Source organism: Cheilinus undulatus, linkage group 8 (genome assembly GCF_018320785.1).
Source record: "Cheilinus undulatus linkage group 8, ASM1832078v1, whole genome shotgun sequence".
Taxonomy (NCBI): Eukaryota; Metazoa; Chordata; class Actinopteri; order Labriformes; family Labridae; genus Cheilinus; species Cheilinus undulatus.
Window position 1 is genome coordinate 44,405,743 of NC_054872.1, and position 23,117 is coordinate 44,428,859.

Consider the following 23,117-nt stretch of genomic DNA (forward strand, 5'->3'; position numbering starts at 1 on the left):
ATGGCTTTGATTGATTTTCCATCTTCTCTCAGCCTCATAATCACTTGTTTTTACCCATAGACAGCTTTCTGGTTTTCATGTTGGTTACACCTCTAAATATAAATGCAGTCTGCACAGGTAAAACCCAAATCTGAAACTAAGCATAATTATTCAGCACTATTTACAGTTTGAATAATCAATGAAATAGAACACAACTGTCAGTCACATGTTCCAATACTTTTGCTCACAAAGGTGCTATCTGCTAAGTTGCACCAAATCCAGATGTAAATACCTGAAAATAAAAGCCGAAATGTTGATCTCTTGTCTCATATTCATCTTTTGACATCAAATGTTTTTAGTCTACAGCAAAAAAAAAGGCATTTTCCCTCACTGTTCCAGTACTTTTGGAGGGTGCCTGCCATTGGTTATAACAGCCACTGTGAAAGCCATTAGCCACCAAGGTTCCAGGCTGGCTAGAAAAGCTACCTTAAGGGCTATGAAGGTGCGGATAGCATCATTATAACAGCACACTAAAGGGCTTCCAGAAGAAAAAAATAATTTATGGTTGAAAGTTATTTAACTTTTTATAACCTGTGTCTCCTCTTGTCGCTCATGCTCAAAGACCCTTCAATGTGGAGAAAGAAAACGATTCAGCAAAGAAGAGTGGGCCTAAATTCCTCCACAGCGTATAAAAGCCTCATTGCCAGTTATCACAAATGCTTTCTTGCACTCGTTGCCACCAAGGGTGGAATGACCAGTTATTAGGTTTAGGGGGCAATGACTTTTTCACACAGGACCAGGTAGGTTTGGATGTTTTTTCCCTTAATTATTGAAATCATCATTTAAAAACTGCATTTATTTACTCAGCCTATATATTTGTCCTATTTTAAACATTGGTAGTAATAGTCTGAAACATTTAAATGTAACAATTGCAAAAAATGAGATCATGAAAGAGGCAAATATTTTCCACAGCGCTGTTGTGCACACCATTAAATGCTTTAGCCACCTCAGTGCACAGCAGGGCTTTCCAGATTCTCCTCAGGTGCATGTTCACTGGAACTCCAACACGGGACAAGTTAATTGACTTAAACGAGTTCTAACCATGGGCTTGGGAAGCCTTTATTTTTTTCTTAGTAATAAGTAAGTAGGGTAGAGTGAAATAAAATACTAGGGGGGCCTCTGCTCCTCCCTCAAAAATGTCCAAATGGTAAAGTCCAGTGCTGCAAAATAATGCATTAAAATTTAATTTAACCATTGTAAAAATACTGCTCATAAATCCAGAAATTATGGTTCCAAAATACTTTTAAATGCAAAGATATTTGTAAAAATGATGCAACATTTAATGCTTGGCTAGCAGGTTAAGGGGGCCCTGTGTCATATTCTTTCTGGAGGCCAAAAATCCCTAGCTATGTCCCTGGTTTTAACCATAGTTCATTTAGCATGGAAACATGTTGAGTGTTTGCATCTTGCCTATTTATGCTTAAAGGGGACATATTTTACCCTTTTAAGACATGTATGTTACATTGGTCTCAGAGGTCCCCAAAAACATGCCTGTGAAGTTTGTTGCTGAAAAAAGACTCCAGTATAGGATTTTTGCATGTCTAAAAACCCCTCTCTTTCAGCCCTGCTCAGAACGAGCTGTTTCTGGGTCTGTGGCTTTAAATGTTACTGAGCTGTCTGACTCCGCCCCTGACCACGCCCCTCTCTGGAAATGGATGTGGCTCTCCTGACCCTCCTCTCAGCTGGCAGCTGAAAGGTGGAAAAAAGACAGACAGGGGAGGGAATGGATATTTCTGGTACTTGAGGGGATTGAAGACAGGCCAGGGGCACACATTTTTGTTAGAAATTTTTGCATTACATGTCCCCTTTAATGCCCTTGTGAAGAGCTTTTACCTGATTTCTCTATAAGACCCCAAAAAAGCAGAGCTCAGCAGCAACAAGATTGTATTCTGCATAGTTGTTTTAGTGTGCAGAGTTATCAGTAGGCGGAGGTTTCAGAGAAAGTGATCAATCTCATTTTAAGGAGTAATTCCTGAAATTACTGATCCACTAAATAAGGCATGCCCAGATGACTGCACTGCTTTACAACATTTCCTTAAGTATTCCATGGGTGCAGAGTGGAGCAAGTCTTGCAGACATTTGTGGCTCCAAGTGTCTCACACAAAAGCCTCTAAAAGAAGCTTTTAGCTGCAGCACCTGTCACAAACGAGTCTTTCAAAGGCATCAGGCAGAGCTGCTGTGTGCCGCAGCCGGAGAACAAGGATGCCAACCTGTTTCCAACGTTTTTCGACGGTAAACTACGTGTCTGTGTTTTGTGCTGAAAATAAAAACAGATGTGAATGTTAACAAGGAGATGAGTCAAAGTGTGCAGCCAAATTCCTGGGAGAGAAACAACCTGCTCTCTCCCCTTTATGAGGTTTGGTCTGGGAGCCTGAAGGCCACGCTGCCATTAAATCACCAAGACAGAGAGAATATGCAAACGATCCAGAGAGTAAGTGCACCATCACAATCACCTCATGTTTTCCATGGATGCTCTGCTTTTATGCATGATTAAATTATATGCTCTTACTAATAGAAATACAACTAAATGGCTAAAAAATCCACTTGAACTGTTTGTATAATGTACAAATTGAATAACCATGTGTTGAATAAAACACACTTCTTCCACAAAGAGATGCACTTGTCTTAAGTGTCAACACTATTTCTCCTCCACAATTTCCTTCAAGACTCTTACATTACAGCTCTGAAAGCTTCCTTTTAATGAGATGTAGCACAAGTAGATGTATGAGGGAGACATTTATGAAACAGAGAGGAATTATGAAAGGAAAAAGGGAGGAAAATGCAATTCGTACATCGTGTGAGGCAGAGAAAGATAACATTTTCTCCCTGCAAAAAGTCAAATATGACTTTTTGTCTAATTTCAAGTCAAAAATATATCTTATAGGTCATTTTCCTCTTATAATCACAGAAAACATCACATTTCAAGAGATTACAAGCATAAATGAAGAATGAATTGTTCATAGCAAGAAAAAATATCTTCACATGCAGCCGGAAAAAAAAATCAAATTACCAATTATTGAGCACATTGGGCTTTTATATTTGTTGCCATGGTATCACAACAGGTGTCAGCAAAGCCTGGTACTCACTGAAATATTCTTAAAATCTAAACCAATTTTGAAAATGTGAGAGAGCCCTCACAATAACCAAATATGACCGTTTTGTTCTCATTATGTCTGGAGTGCAACGACAACAACCTCCATTCTCAAAACTCCAAATTTAACACATTCAAATGCAACTTCAGTGTAAGCTAGCTGTCAGCTATCAACAGTGGAAGCAATTTTGGTCCAACTCCTCTCCTGGTTAAGGGTTGAGGATGGATACTGGTTTTGCTCAGACCAGGATTTGTACTCTTAATGTCCTGTACTGATCTCGCCTATCCAGCCATGTCACACACACGTATGAACACTTGTGTTACTGCAAGTAAAACTGGTGAGTCTAAGGTAATGCAGTATCCCAAGTTATCAAATAATAACCACAATACCGTTATGTAAGAAGGTGCTGTGTAATGAGTAAGGATGTTCCTAAGCGTCCATTTCCCTATTCAGCTAAACACTCATTTACATTTCATTTAACTGACTAGTCTAAGGAGGAGAAAATTCCTGATACTCTCTATAGCGTAGCCAGCCTTTGTTCCTCATTGCAGATTAATATCGGGCTTTGATATGTGGCCTCTTTTCACTTTGGGGGGAAAATTATTCGTGGGTTCAAACCTCAACACACCACTTTATTTCCATTTACTACTTTAATAAACTGCCACACCACGCTGTTCCTACTCCTACTACACGCTAACCGCTTAGCCACATCTGTGAAGTGCCAGACAGGAAGGCAACTGAAGCTAAAGCGGCCTCTTGTGGGGGGAGGTTCATTACTGGTTTCAAGAGCATTGTAGGCTGGGATTTCAAGCCTGTGTTAATAAAAAATGATAAGTAATTAGTTTAACCAACTCATAAATCCCGTGCCAGCTAATTTGATAAACAAATGTAACCGTTTTAGTGATTAACCATGCACATCCCGAGTAATGACCACACATTTATAATATTTGCCTCAAAAAAACTGTGTCCATTTCCAGCAGCACCGATGCCTGTGTGTGAACAACACAAAATGTAAGCCCTGTGATTGGCCCACTGGGTAGCATCAGACAACAGCCAACTCTGAAAGTCCACTGGCATATTGCATAAAGTTTAGAGCGGTAAAAATGGCTGCAGAAGGCAAGACAACAAGTCAAACCTAATCATTTGCATCTAAAAATATCGGACTTGCATGTCTTCATCCACGTCCCTCTCAATGGCGCAACGAGTGCAAAGATCCCCGTCCTCTGCCTCAGCTGATTCACCAGCCATACATGCTATCTCCTCTGACATCTCCTGTCTTTTTTTCTTTGCAATGCAACAAACCTCAACTGCTTCTCAATTTTCAACAACTTCAACATGAATTGCTCAGTTTTAGTTGCCATAGTTTCCTGCACGAGCAAGATGTAGTGGTGAAACTGGCATAAAAGTGGCTTTATTTGGATGCAGAAGAAGAATCAGGGTTTAATGGTTGGACGTGAAAGAAAATGTTGCCAGTTTGGGAGTCTTGAGTCTCATTTATGTTTCTTTTTGCATATGCATGGGTCATGGATATTAACATATGCAGCGACAATACTGCATGGCCTCCCTATGGTCTCCTCTTCTTAATTGCCAACAGACTGACAGTTCTCATCTGATCTCTCCCCAGTTATTCTGTTGGACCTGTCTGTCTCTGCCATGAAAAGCTAGCATCATCCTGACCAGCTTTCATAATCTTTCCTCGAAGAAGTTCCACCATTTTCTAAAGTAGTCTTAATTTTGAGTCCTGGCTTGAACTGTTGGATGCCCAATCCTTTCTGGTGGTATAACACGTTTGGTCCCCATCTTTAACTTTCAAGAAAACATGCAGAAATAAATGCGAGGTACAGGCAGGAGCCCAGGAGTCTCCATTTAACTGTTCTCATCAAACATGGAGCACAAATAAGCTTTTAAACCAGCTCTCCATCAGCAAGACTCAAAGGAGACTTACCGTGTTGAATCCTGGGAAGAGGCGGACCGCTGATGCCGTATCCAATGGAAATGGGAGGAACTGCTTTATGCCCAGTGAGGTCTGGACTGCAGGCAGGGTGGGACGCATCAGCGTGGGCATGAGGCCATTCTGACATGTGTTACCTGTAGGAGGAGGGAGGAGAGACAACATGCTCAGAACCTTCCTGTTTACATCCACATGATCCTTCAGTGTGCGTTTGTTTAGTCTGAATCTCTGCGCGCTGTGTAACATCTTATCTGCTTTAGTCATCCATTTAAATATTTATCACCTGAGACACAAAACCAGCCAAGCACACATCCTTTACTTGAGCTCCGGTGCTCAGAGTGCAACTGATTTGATGTCAGGAGTAAAAAACATCTCTCCTAATTCTGTGCAGGGTGTTGACTCATCTAATGAGCACGGAAATTTACGAAACCTTCAGGGTCATTAAAGTGATTCACCCATGGAAGAAGAGCCTTGAACATGTGTATTATTTTATTAAAAGCTCCTCTGTACTTGATTTTCCTTCCCATCATGAGGGTAAGTTTTGGGGATTTCCGCACCTAATTCATGATTTCTCACACAAATTTGTTTAAACTTAATGTCTTTTTTCTGTTTTTTCTGTGATTTTGAAACATCTGCTGCTGAGACGAGTTTTATGAATTCTCTGTGCCAGCAACTTAGAGGAGCTAGAGTCTGCAACACCCCTAATTAACATCTCCTGTAATAAGAAATTAAAGTGATTTTCATTCTTTAAATAAAAAATGCAAATAAATTTTAACTTGATGAGTTACTTACTCTATCACCGAGGAGAAGTTCCCACTAACCTCTTTACCTGTCCTTAACTTTTGGGATTTCTCGAACGTAAACACCAAATTTCATTTTTTGCAAAGTAAGATCCACCTGTGATGCTCTAAGAGAGGGGTGTCCAAACTATGGCCCAGGGGCCGAATAAGGCCGGTGGGCCAATTTTGATTGTTCTGCAGCAAATTCCAGATATAAAAAGAAATATGGCCCACATTTGAACATGGAGCTTTTGCCTGACTGTATTGTATTTCAGAGTTTTGTTACAAGGTAACAAGGGACTCCCTGATGATTACAGCAGCAAATAGCAGGACCAATAACATTCCAGGGGCGGAGCCAGAAGTAACTAGGGCCAAACCATAGACTGTAGAAATAATTGGACAAACACCGTGTGACATCAGTCGTCTGCTTACAACAGGTGGACTCAAACGGCTCTAGAAGCCAATCTGCTGCAGCTTCCATATTGAAATTGTGGTCTCAACCAAACTTTGGATCAATCTAACGGCCCGCCCACTAAGCGTGACTTCCTGTCAGCCTGCTAGCTAGCGTTCCGGTTAACATAAATGGAGCCTCTGCCTGCCGAGCTATCTGTCAATCAAATGAGACGTGCCAATCAGCTTTTATCCTAAATATAACCCAAATGATCGTCGTACAAAAAAATTCACCCCCCGTACAGCGGGAGCACAATAAGACACTAGCTAATGAGACATGTTTGGTTTTTTGAACCAGGCTGTAAACCAGTTTATTTCTAGTGTCAAAACCGGCTGTTTAACATATCCAGACGGGACTTTTGGTTTTCCTGCAGCCAGCCTCAAGTGGACACTCACAGCATAGCAATTTTTTTGCACTTCCATATTGGCTTCATTTTTCAGGACCGGAGGTTGCCGCTTGGGCCAAACATGGCACCCTGAAATCTGACTGGCATCCCCAAAAACCTGGAAGTAATTATCTATTTACTTTGTCAGCCATTAAATCAAATGAATAGTGTTAGTTCAGGTGCTGCCATGATTGAGATCAGCTAATCACCCACAAGCCCTCATCAGCTGATGGCCAGCTGATTTGCTCTAAGGACGCTATTGGCTAGTCACTTTCATCCTGCCTTATTCAAACTTTTCTGGCCATGCTCTGCCACTCTCTCCAAAAGCTGCTCTTATAAACCTCCTCCACCCCAGCTCCTCCTTCATTCTGCCTCTGTCTTAATCAGTGTCATTCAGCTGCCCAGACGCCTGCTCTGCTCTAAGGTTTTTGCTGCTTCTCTCCCTGCCTTTGGCTTTTCTTATTGGCAGAGGAAGAGAGGGAGCATGTGCTGTTTCTGTGTAATAATTTCCACAAAGCCTCATGGAAGGGCAGGGAGATCCCAGAACAGCCACAACCCAAACACAGATAACAGCAATAAGTGCTATTTAATAACTGCTGATAAAGAAATATTTATAGCTGCAAATCATGTGTTTCTTGACAAAGTTTTCCTGACTGAACTAACCATATAGGCAAACTCAATCACTAAGAACATTTTAAACTACATTATATTGGTTTTACAAACTTTCATATACCTCACCTTGTGGATATTAAAGTGGTGTCAACATCCTTAAATATTTCTGTGTGGCCCTCATCCAAAAAAGTTTGGACACCTCTTATCTTAGAGCATCTGATGAGTTGGCTGCAGTGCTCTAAATGAAGAATGTTGGTGCAACAATTCAGACAGGTATTGAGGTGCCATCCCATGCAATGTTTTGAAAACTAGTAAAAGAATCAAAAACTTGGTCCTGAAGCTGACAGGATGCCTGCTGAGAGAAGCTAGAACTGGTCTGACATGATCACCAAGCAACAGAGCAAAGACTGATCAATACCAATATACAATTATAATCATCTTAAAAAGAAGTTGTAGACAGGAGGATATCTTTCAAATTTGTTTGGTAAGATAGGGCTAAACCTTTCCTTGGAGTCACAGCTGAAAAAAATAAATTTATTGATCAAATTTAAAACAGTAAAACCACTGAAAACAGCTTTGAGATGACTGATCTAGAGGTAAAAATGCTTTTCTCATTAGACAGATATTGTCTTTGAGAGATTACAGCCATAATGTGCAGGGGGTTGCTTGCATTTTTTGGCAATTAAAAGCAGAAAGATCCAATATTAAGTGCCTACTATACCTATGTTGATTTTCTTTAATGGTCTGATATCTGATATAATGGTCAGTTCTAGTTTAAACACCGCCCTACATCAGTGCTTGTCCTCAGTTTCCATGGACTGGCCAATAGATCACATCTCCAACACACTGAGTATAGTTTCTTAATTCCCTGAATTGAATTTCTTCTCTTAATCCCACTCATACCCAAACAATGCACAGAGAGCCAGTTGTTGATGCATATAACCGTGATGCTGTGATGATGTTTATCTCTGCGAGCAGATGTTCTCATCCTGAAAGTGTCCCTACAAACGGCCAATGTATAATAACTGCAGCCGGCACAGAGCGTCTTATGAGATGATTCAGCGGCAGCAGAGGTCTGGCCCACACATCTCCAGGAAAAACAAAAGTAAATACTTCACTTTTATTGTCATGTGAGTGCGCCACGCCAGCAGTGCAGCTTTAGAAACCACCAATTGGAACCAGCACAGGGCCGATTTCAATGCATAAAAAAAAGTGGAGAAAAGCTGTCACAGCCTTCCAAAACATTAGGAATTAAAGAAGCCATTTCAGAAAGCTGTAATGAGAACCAGAGGGATGATTTCTTTTATTGCTGCACATTTTACAACAGTGGAACTCCAGGCCAACGTGGCTTTAAAGCGCTGGCATATCCAGTATCAAACCATCGTCGTGGGACAAATAAAAACACGGTTTGCCACGTTTCTGTCCCCAGGCTGTGGTAAGGGGTAAATAAAAAGCAAAAGTCATAAAGACAAGACGAGAAGAGGGGGAAACCACAGACTGTCCCCCTTCTCTTCCTCCGTCTTCAGTCTTCTCCCTGCAGTCGTCGGAGCGCTGCCATCTGTTGGAAAAAGAACACATGCCGTCTCTCATGTGGAGACACGTCCCAGTCCCAACTTTAGCAAAGCATGTCCTTCTGCAGAGAGCATCCAACCGTGCCATCTCCCGACATGCAGGCCTGACGTCAGCCTGCAGGCGCGCCGCACCTCGCGCCAAGCCAAATCCACCATTCACGGCCCCGACGTGCAGAGTCAAAGCAGCCACGCACGCACACACTCACAGATACACGCTTTATTCTGCAGCGAGATGAAGAGTGAAGACTGAAATGTGATTTTCTTTGATAGGGTCGTGTTTGGTTTTAGTTTGGAGTGATGGGAGATGAAATCTGACGTGTCGCTGCGGCTGAGGTCTGTGAGTTTTCTTCTCTGTGGCATCACATACACTGAGATGAGTTCGAGCACTGAACAGAGAAAAAACAATAAAGTCTGAAAGTTTCTCCACTGACAGTCACACAAAGTTAAGTAAAAAATAGAGACAGGGAAATGTAAACAGTCAGCTATACTTTCCCTTCAGGTATAAAAGCTATATTCAAATCTGTCTTCACAGACAGCTCTGTATGCATTTAGAAGTAGGCAATACAAATGTTCCATAATAATCCATTCATGGCGCATTGAGGCTTTAAGTATGAGATGACATATGCTGATTATAGGTTTGTCATTCTGCTTTAAAAGGCACTAAAATGCTAACAGTAATAGGACACCAACAACAGACATGATTTGAGATGCTTCATATCACCTCTGCATAAATCTGATGCTTTAAGAGGACTGTGATGTATAGAGCAACATCTAAATAGAATATTCTGGCTCTGTAAAGCACTCTGAATAGCTGCAAAGGGTTTCTATAAATAAAGTTGCCTCACCTTTGCTAAATCATCTCTGTTTTGACTTGTTTTCTTTGTAGGAACTCTTAAAAAGTAGTACAGTAAAAACTAACGTAAATAAATAAGGGCTATCAAGTGGTCAAATATTATCATGATTAAACACTGAATTCCACCAGTTAAAAGTTTTTTTGTGTGTTTAAAATCATTTTAAGTCCATATAGTTTCTTTGTATCACAGTTATTATTACTATTATTATTATTATTATTATTATTATTATTATCATTATTATTATTATTATTATATAGATTGTGTGTGTCTGTGTGTTATTTGATTGATTGGCAGGGATGATATTTTATTCCCTACCACAAGCACACCATGCATTAAGGCAGGGGTGTCAAACTCAATCACAGCAGGGGACAAAATCTAATTTTAGGTTTAACCTGAGGGCCTAACAGGGTCAAGATTTAACTAAAAACTGTCAACTGTGTTTGTACAGGTAATGAATTTTGGGGAAATTAAAAAGTGATGATAAATGATTTTAAGGTTTCTAAAAAAAAAAAAGTCAAAATGATTAAATATCACAGCATCAATAAATCTGAGATAAAAGTCAACTTGATAAGTCCTAAAGGTCACAATACAAAATTAAAAGTCAAAATAAGGTTTTTAAAAGGCAAATATATGAGATAGAGAAATAAAATCATGAGTTTAACGTAAATATATCAGATAAAATACAGAATCAAAAGTTTAAAGGTCAACATAGAAAATAAAATTCTTGATTAGGAGTATAAAAAGGGAAAACATGGAATTAAAAGTCAAAGTTATGAATTTAAAAGGTCAAAATATGAAATAAAAGTCAAAATCCTAAGTTTCAGTCATACTCTTGGGATGCAAAATGAAAATATCAAATGAAAACACTAATTTCTTTCTTTCCCTCATTCCTGACTTTTTATCTTATTATTTCTACTCTCTACTTTTTCAGATTTTTATAATTTCACACGGTTAAATTTACATTTTTATACTGGAGGAAATCTGCAGACCACATAGCAGCAGGCCAATTCTAATAAAGATATAATTGTGCAGGCCAGGTAAAACTGCACCGCGGGCTGCATTTTGGCCCCCAGGCCTTGAGTTTGACACCCATGCATTCAGGATTTATGTTTGATGGTGTAACATTAATGTTTAACATCAGGTGTGTCATACAGCCCAGCCAATTGGCAGATTTCATCTGACCCACAAGGTGTTTTGGGGAGACAGCAGATTTTGAAAAATAATTACATAATATTCCCATCAGTTTTAAAAATTGAGCATAGTTGGAATAAAATACCTGCCCGAATATCAAACATATGTTAGAACACTGCTAAAACTGGCAGGTCAAATGAAGCCAATGGTACCTGAGTGAAGAGCTGTTTCAGAGTCAAAAGAGCCGGCTCTTCATCACCGAAAAGAGCCAGAATTCCTATCACTACTCAGTCGCTCAAGCCACAAGATGCTTTCCATTTAAAAGTATGTTTGTGGCAAAATGATGAATTTTTACATGGTCAGTTCATACCCATATGTGAATGGCTGGGCTGGATTATCCAGTGGTCATGGGGGCCAGGGGGCCACGTGCACTGGGGAGCCAACAAGCACGGGAAAAAAAAAACTTCTTTCTTCAGTCAAACAGCACTGAACACACCAGATATAGGGACAGAGCCCTGTGTGGGACTGCTAATAACCTACCTGTCCACTCCTTCTGAATTTCTGACTATTAATGCCTGCTCCTGCAGTTCATGACAGCCCCACCCAACTGCATATGAAACATAAGAGTCCAATCTCTCCCGAATTCTGATCGTCCATGTAAAGCATTCTGAATGACAGGAATTAGAATATTGAGCACTGTCCTCGAAAAATAATTTTAACTGTTTTAATTAAAGTTTTCTCCTTGAAGGAAACACACACACAAACAAGTCATGCACATCCTCATCAGAGCTTCATGGAATGGGTTTCCATGGCTGAGCAACTGCATGCAGGCCTCACGTCCAATACCAAGTGTTTGATGGAGTGGTGCAAAGCACACCGGCGTGACTGAGGAGTAGTGGAAACGTGTTCTATGGAGTGATGAGTCACTCTTCTTCTGAGTCTGGGTTTGGAGGGTTACCTGTCTGACTGCATTGTGCCAACTCTGAAGTTTGGTGGAGGGGGATAATGGTATGGGGCTGTTTTTCAGGGTTTAGGCTAGGCATCTTATCTCCAGTGAAGGCTAATCTTAATGCTCCAGCATACCAAGACATTCTGGACAATGCTATGCTTCCAACTTTGTGGTAACAGTTTGGGGAAGGCCCTTTTCTATTTCAACATGACTGTACCCCGGTGCACAAAACAAGGACTATAAAGACACAGTTTGATGAGCCCACACAGAGCTCTGATCTCAACCCCATTGAGCACCTTTTGGATGAAGTGGAACAGAGATTGTGAGTCAGGCCTTCTTGTCCAACATCAGTGCCTGACCTCATAAAGGCTCTACAGAATGAATGGGCACAAATTCCTACAAAAACCAAAAGCCAAAAGCCTTCCAAGAAGAGTGGAAGCTGTTGTAGATGCAACAGCACATGTATTTGTCATCACAGTCCCTGCAGGAGTAATGGTCAGGCAATCCAACAAATGCTAAATATCAGGCAAGAAACAGAGTTGTGCTCATAAACAGCAGTATAGGAGAAAAGAACGATGTGGAAAATGTCACGGTAGATGTAAAGTAAAGGTACCAATGGAGCTGTAACAAATCATTTTAGGAAGATATCAGTGTCTGTACTTAACTCCATGATAATCAATTCAATACTTGTGGGGATGTGTGGTATTTAAGTCTGAATCGACTAACAGGCCGACAGAAAATGTCGCCTTCACACTGACAGTGTCAGATAAAAAAACCCTCAGGAGGAAAGAGAACTTTTTTAAGCTTGTTAATTCTCACTCGCAGGCATCACTTTCTGAGCACCAAAGGATGGAGAGTGACAGACCAATATGTCTGTGCATAGAGTTATCCAGACTGTTGAGGAGAAAATCACACTAAAGTTTGATGAAATACTGCCTAGTTGTACTCTATATGTTTTATGAACATGGACAGCTTTTCTCCGCTTTTTTCTTCCAGGAAATGAAAATGACCTTTTAACACTATATTACGTTGTGGGTGCATGTAATGTGTTACAATTACCAAGCAGCAATAACTGCAAAAAGTCTGCCTTCAGGGACTTTCTGCAAGAATGCTCCGTCTCTTGCTACACACTGCCGTTAGAGCTTTCTGTCAGTCACAAGTGGAAACTTACACAACAAGTCAAGCGGGTAAAAATGTGAGACAGTCAAAGTTTGCTTTGGTTCACACAGTCGGGTCAGGAAAAGATCAGCATTTATATGAAATGATAAGTCAGGTAGAGAGGCGTCGATTCTGAAAGTTAGGGCTGATATAATACCAAAGTTTAAGACGACAATGTGGCTGATTGCTGACACTGATACCAGTGTTTTTGTGGCTTTTTTTAGTTCAATACTCCCACTATGCCAGCAGTCTCTCCCCTGTGTTTGAGTCTTTCTAACAGGCGACTTCCTCTGCCCTTCTATTTGGTTCATCATTCAAGTGAACGACACTCCAGCACCAAACTGATGTAAACACTGGCTGTTCAGGCTCTAACCGAAATCTGGTTTGGTCAATGAGAAAGAAACAAAGTTAGAGAAGTGGACAATCAACCTCATCCATACGGTAATTTTCTATGTCCCTCCTCCTTCAAAAGTATTCATCAGCCCTCCACTATATTAACATGCATACATAGCATTACTCATCTTTTGAAACGCCTCACTTGACATTCTTCAATACTGGCAGGTGAGCAGCAGGTGTGAATGCTTATTGTTGACTGTGTTGTCTTGAATTGTGGGTGTAGAGGATAAACAGCAGCAGGCAGCTGCAACAGAAGTGTTAAAGACAGTGAAAGCTGGGTTTTAACATGACACCCCACTCCCTAAACAGTGTATTTACTTGACGGGCATAGTAATGGACGCCTCTCTGTAGATGGTAATTACTGTACTGCACGGGTGGACTCAGAAGGGGGGCAGAGGGTGATCACCCCCCTTAGTGCCCCAGTGTTTAAAAAACTGATGCAGAAGTGCTCTCTTTTTAGTCACTGTGTTAAATAAACACAATAAAATGCTCTTTGGTACCTTTTGAGTGAACCGAATTTGGCAAAGGGCTTGTTCTGGTGCACTCTAAGTGGACAAAATTTGGCTTTGTGCCCTCTAAATGGGCAACATTGCCCTCTCTAGTATCCTGTAAGTGGGCAAAATTTTACAAATTGCCCTCTTTGGTGCCCCTTCAGTGGACATGACTTGGCAATTTGCCCTCTTTTGCACCTTGAACTAAATTTTACAATTTGCCTTTTTAGAGTCCTTTCAGAGGAAAAATCACAGTTGTTGCCCTCTGAATGGACAGAAATTTCACAATGTGAATTTTTAAGTGCCCTCTGATTAGACTAAATTTTATCATGTCCTCACTGTCCTCTATATGTACAAAATTCTGCTTATTGTCAAAACTTGACCAGGTGGCAGCTTTGGTGTCCTCTAAGTAGAAAGAATCAGGCAAAATGCTCTGTGTGGTGCCCTCTGAATAGACAACTTTTGAAAAAAAGTGCCCTCTATGTGGACAAAATTTGGCTTAGTTCTCTCTAAATGAACTAAATTTGAAAGTAGCCTCTTAATTGGCTTTGGATGGACAAAATTAGACAAAATGCCCCTTAAGTACCCAGGACAAAATGGCCCCACATTGCCCTCTTGATGCCCTCTGAATAGACAAAATTTGAAAAAGTGCCCTCTCGTGTGTTGCATAAGTAGACACAATTTATAAACTGCTTCTCATGAGACCTTGAGGTGAACAGAATTTGGCAAATTCCCCATCTCGGGCACCTTTGAGTAAAGAAAATTTTACAAATTGCCTCTGACTTATTGCACTCTGAATGGACAGAAATTTCACAATGTGAATTTTTAAGTGCCCGTTGAGTAGACTAAATCTGATCAAGTATCCTCTTGAGTGTCTTCTATTTGTACAAAATTTGGCTTCTTGCCCTCAGAGCAGACAAAAACTTGGCAAAGTGGCTTCTAAGTAGATCAAATTTGAGAAACTGTCCTTTTGAGTGTCTGCTAAATGGACAAACTTTGACAATGCACCTGCTTTGGTGTCCTCTAAGTCAGTGGTTCCCAAAGTGGGCTGTGGGCACCCACAGGGGGGGTGAGGTCATGATGGGGGGGTGCGGCAAGGCAAAGCTACGCAACACAAGCCGATGACTTCAGCACTGCAGTATAGGACCAGTTCATTGATGCCACCTTAGATTCAACAATGTCATTGACAGCCTTGGCCACACTCCTCCCTTTTGTAACATCCTACCTGTGTGTGAGAGTTGTTTTTTTAAGCTGTTGCTGCAACTGAGACAAAAAAAACCAAATCAAAGCTGGACAATAAATATGGCCTGAGAGTGTCACTCGCAGCTGCACCCAAGACTCTGTAAAGATCTGTAACCAAAAAAGCCCACAAAGTCACTGAAATTATTGCAGGACTTAGAAATCTTAAAGATGTTCGTTAAGTTGTTATTTACTCTTCATCTTCTGAGAGTCAGAGTTTTAAAACTCACATTTTTAAGGTTTTATGTTGTGGTAAATTCTAAAAAAAGAGGAATTTGTGTGCAAGAGTTGTAAGTGCCAGTGTGTTTGCTGTACATTTACATGTTTTTACAATTTGATATGTAGGGAGGGGCGGCAGAGCCCGAAAATATTTTCATCTGCTAATAAAAAAATTTTGGGTACCACTGCTCGAAGTGGAGATTATCTGGCAAACTGCCCTCTTTTGAGCCCCCTAAATAGACAACATTTGAAAAAAAGTGCCCTCTTAAGTGCCATCTTAGTGGACAAAATTTAAAAACTGCCCTCTTTGGTGTCCTTGTAGTGGACAAAATTTTCTAAGTGCTCTCTAAATGGACAAAAAAAAATTGAAAAAGAGCCCTCTTAAGTGCCATCCAATTGGATTAATTTTAAAGTGGTCCTCTTTGGTTCCCTCTTAAGACAAAATTTGCCCTAGTGCTCTCTAAATGGACAAAACTTTGACAAAGTGGCCTCTTATGTAAGCGCCCTCTAAATAGGAAAAAAAATACAAATTGCTCTCTTTGGTGCTCCTTTGTGGACAACACTTGAGAAGAAAATATGGAGGGCTATAAATATGATTAACTGCCTTTCACTGGACAATACATGATAAAGATAAAGTGCCCTCCAAGGCTGTGTTTCAGTAGGTAGTGTGTCCTCTCAGAGGACTGAACCACATGCCCAACAGTGGAGAAATTTCAATAAAGAGCTATGAGCTCCATGGGATAAAGGTCATGTTCAGTGACAACCTCTCTTGTGTATCTTTGTTAAATCAGTAGTTACTAGCTTGTAATTCCTTGCTAGTTCATTTACAGAGGTGTAGGTACAATTAAAATCTAAAAAAATCTTAATTAGGATTTCCAACTATTTCACTCTAAATGTGCAGCTATCTGAACGATGGTGCACTCAGCAGGTGCCCTTCTCATCATTTTCATCCTCTCAAACATTCAGAGTCCTCCACTGCTGCAAAGATCATTTTAACCCTCGTGCCCTCCTCAAATTTACGACCCCTGGACACCTTTGAGGCAAAAATGTACACGAACAGAAAAATAACTTTTTTTTCAACAACTTTTTAACAACTTCAGACTTGCTCATTTTCAAGCTTTAACCCTTTTAATGCGAGCTTGACTATTTTAAATATTATATTTTTTACTACAAAGAAAAACACAGAGAGTGAATTATTTCCCCCTAAAATTAATAGTAGCTGCATATACTCAAAACAACTGTCGTTGTTTTGAGTACAGCAAAGGCAGCAGGCCATGTTTTTACACACTCACCTCTCCAAAGACACATGAAACACATCCTTTAAAAGTTGTCTCTTTTTCACCCCTGAAATGATCAGTGCATGCTCACAGATTCACACACAGTCTCTCTCTCTCTCTCACACACACACACACACACACCCATACTCACACACATAAAAACTCTCCATAACATAACTGGCAAACACAGAAGAATATCGTGCATGGGCCTACAATGGGTGAATGGTTGAATCTGGTGGAATACAGTAAAAATGTTAAATTTCACTAGATTTCTTCAAATTGAAATGCTGACATTAAAGAATGCATGATTTTATACAACAATGACAGTGAGATTAAAAAATGTGGTTTTAATGGAAGTCAACAGGGGCATTTTTGCCTCAAAGATGTCCAGAGGGTGTATCTGGCACTAGGTAAAAAATACTAATGCAATCAAATCAATTTTGTTGCTAATCTTTGACCAATCCAAGACTTCTATCACCCCCAAAGCCCAACCATCTACTCTTTATTTTATGGAAAATAATCCACTTGTTTTTTGCAGTAAAAAATTAAATATTTCAAATAATCAAACTGGCATTAAAAGGGTTAAAATTATAAGAATTATTGAATGTTTGGTAGTTTTGAGTTGTTTAAGAGATTTAGTGAAAAAAAAGTAGAAAAAAATATTGATGTATGGTGATTTAATGGCATTTTTTGTACAGGACATTTTTGCCTCAAAGGTGTCCAGAGGGTACAAAATTCATCAAGACATGTATAAATGACATGTAAGAGTAAAACATGTTGGATTTCAAAAATTTACCTAAGAAGAAAAGTTCCTGCATAATTTATGCCACAAGCTGTAAAACTGCCAAAATGATCACAATTTAACAAACAAAAGTTGAGACAAATGGACAAAAATGCCCAAGGAGGGAATAAGGGATAATATACAGACTACAGCCCTCTATGCTGATGTCTGATGTTTGTCAGCAGGGCCAGTATTCACTGATACCAATGTTGATCTGATGCATCAGTGCATCCATACCGTCAACACTGAATGAATGGGGAAAAATCATGCACATGTGTGTGGATCTGGAGCAGGGTTAGCGTTATGAATTAATGAGGTTGAGTCAAAAATCCTGAGCTTAAGCGGTGGAAATCTAGATTAATATAGAACATACTTAATGGAAATAAAGTGCTTATAGTTTATATCCAGAATGTTCTAGTAAATGAACTTGGCTCAGCATCCAATCTCTACTGAATTTAACCTTTTTACCCCACATTTCTCCCTAAACCTCACATTATTCAGGCTGTATTGACTCAAATTGATTTTCTTTTGTCTCGTGTTGTGAAAGCGAACAAAACAATCTCAATCCAGCCGACATGCCTGAACACAAAGCACATTCCTGCCCGCAGCAGAGGTTAGTGTTTCAATCCTCCGAGGGCTGATCATCTGTCAACACCAGGAAAAGTGCAAAATGTGAGACAGAGCAGTGAAAAAGGGCTGCTAATCTGAACTTTACCCCAAACCTTTAAGCAGCACTGACTTAAAGAAACTGAGGCAGAAAACGCCCGTTCAGACTGCTCTGGGAAGCACCGATGGCGTCGGTAATTAGCTCCATGTTAGGAGTGTCAATATTTGACTCCAGTTTGGGTGAAAAATGAAATACTTGAGCTCTGCTGATGGCTTCTAAACTCGACTCCACAGGCAGAGAGCAGGGCGGAGGTGAGCTCAGTCTCCAGCCGACTCTGTCATCTATTTTGCATGGAGAGTCGCTGCAAACTGAAAGGTCAGCAGGTGATAGTCATTAAAACAAGAAGTCTACCCGAGTGACCTGAAAGTCAAGCAGCATTAAAAAAAACATGGAAAAAGACCAATTTTTACCGTTTTGTCTTCAATTATGCTCCGTGTTCTGTCATCACTGGGATTTAGATGATATAAACAAAGGTAATAAAAAAAGTCAAAGCCAAACAAACAAGAATTCAGAGTGTAATCTGAAGAAGGAGCCTGTTTATATGTCAGGATTCCCTCCTCCATGCGTTCTTCTCAGCGCTGATTTGTTTATGTTATGAATGGCGTCTTGTTGCTGAGCGAAACCTCTCACTCGGGGTTTCTCATACAGCCACTGACAAGCAAATATGTGCCGCTTAAACGTGAGATTTATAAGCTTGTAAACTGTTTGTCTATGCAAAATTTGAGCCACAGATTTAGATTTCAGGCCACACACACAGCTGCAAACAGTGGTTTCATTCTGTCATCGGCTCTCTGACAGCAAACCAGATACTAATTTATAGCAGATACTCAGAAAAAATATGAATCATAAATTGGTGGGCAAAATTCCTGAGCAGGGATAATTGATTTACTGCATGATGATAGTGTCGGCAGAAAATTATTTCCAGGATTTACAAATTAATTTAGGAATAAAAATTGGAAAACCGGACGGAGACAGGGGGAGGCTCTAATCAGAGCTGGACAGTAGAGCAGTGATTTTTAAAGTGGGGGTCCCAAGGGGTAGTAAGGGGGTCACAGAGGGAAGAGGGACCACTGTACCTTACGCCGGCAGGACTCTTTTTTTATATTTCAGCATTTCAGTTCTCAGCATCCTGAGTGCAAAAACACCCTCAGTGTCAGCTGGTTTTGTTGCAGCTCCCTGATTAACAGTGTCAATCTCACTTCTTTCTCACTAGCCAATCAAATCAAAAGGGGCGGGGCTTATGATACCAGCTTTGTCAACAGCAGTGGTGGGAGAGAAACTCTTCTTTATAAAAGTAAACTTTCCAGATCTACAGCTGCTATAAATGCCAGGATAGAATTCCTTTAAAATGTTTTAAGTGATATTTCCATGGAAAAGGAAAGTATTAAGCATATATAGCTGTAACAATGTTACAGATATGCAGCAGTGTCAGCACATACATGAGGGGAGGAAACACATAGACTCTGCTGGACAGAGCTCACTTCTCTGACTTCTGATGGTGACGGACTTTAATTCATTTCCGTCCAAAAAATGGGGATTTTAGCCAAAATTCAAAAACACAGGAGCAGCTGCATGCACCAGGTCACCCCTTGGCAGCACTATCAGGCCATGATAATGACAATAAGGAAATTGTTGATCTTGTTGCTGATGATTCATAACTGGGGATCCTTATAACACTCATCACTGTCTCCTGTATGACAAAGTTGGTTGGTCCTCTCTGGCACAAAGGTGTGATAAACACTTTCATGTTTTTTCTATAAGTCCCTGATTGGATGTACAACTTCCTATATAACATCTATGCTGAAGTGGACCACTGGACATTAAAATTCTCACTCTACTGACAGTTTAATGCTGCAGATCCCAAGAGTTCACTCTGAATTGGATAAATCTGTGTTTAGCTACTGTGCTCCTAAAATGTGGAACAACTTACAACAAAGTCTGAAGATTGATACTCTGGTTTCTCTTGGAAAATTTATGATGATCCCAAATAATTTCACCACAGTGCATAACTGTTTAGACTGATCATACTTTCTTGTCTTGTTTTAACTTGCTCTAATTGTGTCTCTGTTGTATCTCAACATCATTATAAATGAGGGAAACCTCAATGATTTCTGAGAATTAAATAAAGGTTTTCTTTTATCAGCTTGTGTCTAGTACAGCAGTGATTTATATTTGAATGGCTATAAAAACTGTTTAAAGGTGTGTTTAAACTAATTATTTGCTTGTTTTAGGTTCTGTGGTGATAAATGAGCTCAGGAAAGCAGTTGTAGCCTCTGAACTAGTGTAAACTTGCTAATACCACTGCTAAGTTGAGGTAAATCAATGGTAAACACTGTACCGCTGACACATCCTCCAAAATAAAAGTCTGTAGTTGTTGTTTTATTAGTGCTTTTATTGTGAAAAAAAACCGCATCCATCCATTAAGAGTGGAAATCACTAGTGGCCCCACGACAGGATATCATCATGATACCTGGATTGTGATCGTTACCATTTTTTTAACTGTTTAACTGATTTAGCATTAGTCTTGCCCTCACGCTTGTCGTATTTCCACAGTATTTTATTTTCATGGAGCACTTCTTGCAAACCTGAAGTGTCATGTCCATCTCATTCATGCCCTGCTTGCATTCCTAATGTCCTTCCCCTGGTGCTGCCATGTTTGTTGTACACACTCCTGCTCTATGACTGTCACCTCTGCTGACCTCACTGGAAAACAATTCATTTATTTTTCCATTATCATAGACTTCAGTTCATATTAGCAATTAATTTGAAAAAAATCGATACTTAGTGGACGAGACAATACGATATATCACCAGACAAAATATCACGATACTATGCTGTATCAGTTTTTTCTCCCACCCCTGCCATCCATCCATCCATCCATCCATCTTCTTCCACTTATCCATGGCCAGGTTGTGGTGGTAGCAGATTAGCAAGTCGACCCAGACATCCCTCTCCTGAGCAACACTTTCCAACTCCTGCTAGGGATCCCAAGGTGTTCCCAGACCAGACAGGATACATCATCCCTCTAGGGCATTCTGGGTCTTCCCCGAGGTCTCCTCCCAGTTGAACGTGCCTCCAAAGAGAGCAGCCAGGAGGCATCCTGATCAGATGGCCGAACCACCTCCTTTCAGTGCAAAGGAGCAGCAGCTCTACTCTTAGTTCCCTCTAGATGTCTGAACTCCTCACCCTACCTGTAAGGCTGAGCCCAGCCAGCCTCCGGAGGAAACTCATTTCAGCCACTCGTATCCACAATCTATAATTCAGGTCATTACCCCAAGTTCATAACTATAGGTAAGGGTTGGAAGGAGGATCGTAAAGCTTTGCCTCCCAGCTCAGCTCCCACTTCACCACAGCAGTCTGGCACAACACCCACAGAACAGCTGACGCTGCACCAATCTATCAATCTCATGCTCCCTTTTACCTTCACTCGCAAACAAGACCCCAAAATACTTGAACTCCTTTACCTAAGGCAGTGACTCACTCCCCACCCATAGGGAGCAATTCACCGTTTTCCAGCAGAGAACCACTGAGATATGATAGGCCACATCGCTCAGGCCTGCTGCGGTCATATTTTTTCATTGTTTTGAGCCCCTGTTCTTCAATATTATCCTCTTCTGAAGCATGGTTCCCACATAACTCCTGCAGACCATGCTCGAGAACATATGTTTCATGTTCAAGACCAATCTAGAAGCATTCTACTGATAAAGGAAGCAGGACAACCACGCCTCTTGCTGTATTTTCTCCCGCCTACCCCTTTCCTCTAGTCTCTGTTGGGCCCTAAAGGGCTTTATCACGCCCGGGAGCATTTCTGCGGATCCCCTAATCTGCCAGCAAACGACTCACATCACTGCTCAAAAGACTCATTCCTGTATCATCAATTAATAATTGTCAGAGTCTGTTGGTGGTGTGGTGCTTGCTAGTGAAATCAAGGGGAATTTGGGGTCAAGTGTACTCGGATCCAGCTTTGGCTTCTTCTGTGAAAGCATCTCTCTCTTATCCCATATGAAACGTGCATCTGTTTTAGGCAGAAAGCTCCAGATGTGAGAAAGGCAAATGTGAGAAAGCAAATAGCTTTGTTACACTTAGAAGCTGGAGAAAACAGATTTAAGGACACCAAATCAGCAGGACAATGAATTATTTTGCATTCATTATGTCACAAGAAATAGAGTCTAAATGAAAGCTAATGTCGCTCAGTGTTTGCCGGATGTGTAATGATTTGCTTTCACATTGACCATCCAAATTTAAAAGGCAGTAATTTCAGTTTAATTCTTTCTGCAAACAAAATGAATTAACTATGAAGACTTTATCATGCCAGTTGATATCAAGCTTCAGGGGGCTGCATATTCTAAATCATAGTTTCAATTAATCAAATTATCACAAACCAGTTGACACATTAAACCCCGGGCCTTTGGAGATGCTCTTTTGCTCGCTCTGCCCAGACGTGTAACGATGCAGAACCAAGATGAGATCTGACTTCTGGAAATATTTGAAGCGGCTCAGAATGGATGAAAGTTTTTCCCCCACCGGCCTTTGTTTACTCATTCCCTTTGAGGCCGCGTTTAATGATGCAGCTCATACAGTAAGAGATCCGCTCATTGGACAGGATGTGAGCATCTCTACTGTATCATGACGCTGCCTCTCACTCCGTCCTCTGCTTTGCCCTTCCTGAAAGATTCACTGATCTGGGTCCAAGTGTTTTTACTCCTGCGGCAGCATGTCGAGAGAGGGAGAGAGTAAAAACGATGTCTGGAGGACGCCGACTGGCATTAAAAATTAATCATCTCCTCTCCACCGCCCGCCTCCTCTTAGTGTCCTGAACCTGGCTGCTCCAGTGATAAGATCTGTCCAGAGAGGCTGAGAGGTTCAAAATAAAAGCCTTCTTTTCCCTGAGCAAACATAAATCCAATTATTAGATAAATCTGAATCCACTGAAAGTCATTCTTATGCCGATGACGCTCTGCATGTGATTAAGACTTTGGTGTTTTCCTGATTGTATTCTGCGACCCTTAACATGCTCCCAGATCAGCACTTCCCTTCAAGCAGGGAGGATAAAATCATTTCACCCCCATTAAACC

At 40.7% G+C, this 23,117-nt stretch overlaps 1 protein-coding gene across 2 annotated transcripts in view; it reads right to left on the reverse strand.

The window, feature by feature from the left end:
• znf385d (zinc finger protein 385D) overlaps positions 1-23,117 on the reverse strand; it is a 189,516-nt gene that overhangs the window by 156,590 nt on the left and 9,809 nt on the right. For both annotated transcript variants that reach the window (XM_041792505.1, XM_041792506.1), the window contains exon 2: positions 5,077-5,219. In XM_041792505.1, the coding sequence (XP_041648439.1) occupies positions 5,077-5,219 (143 nt within the window). The remainder of the gene's footprint in view (positions 1-5,076; positions 5,220-23,117) is intronic.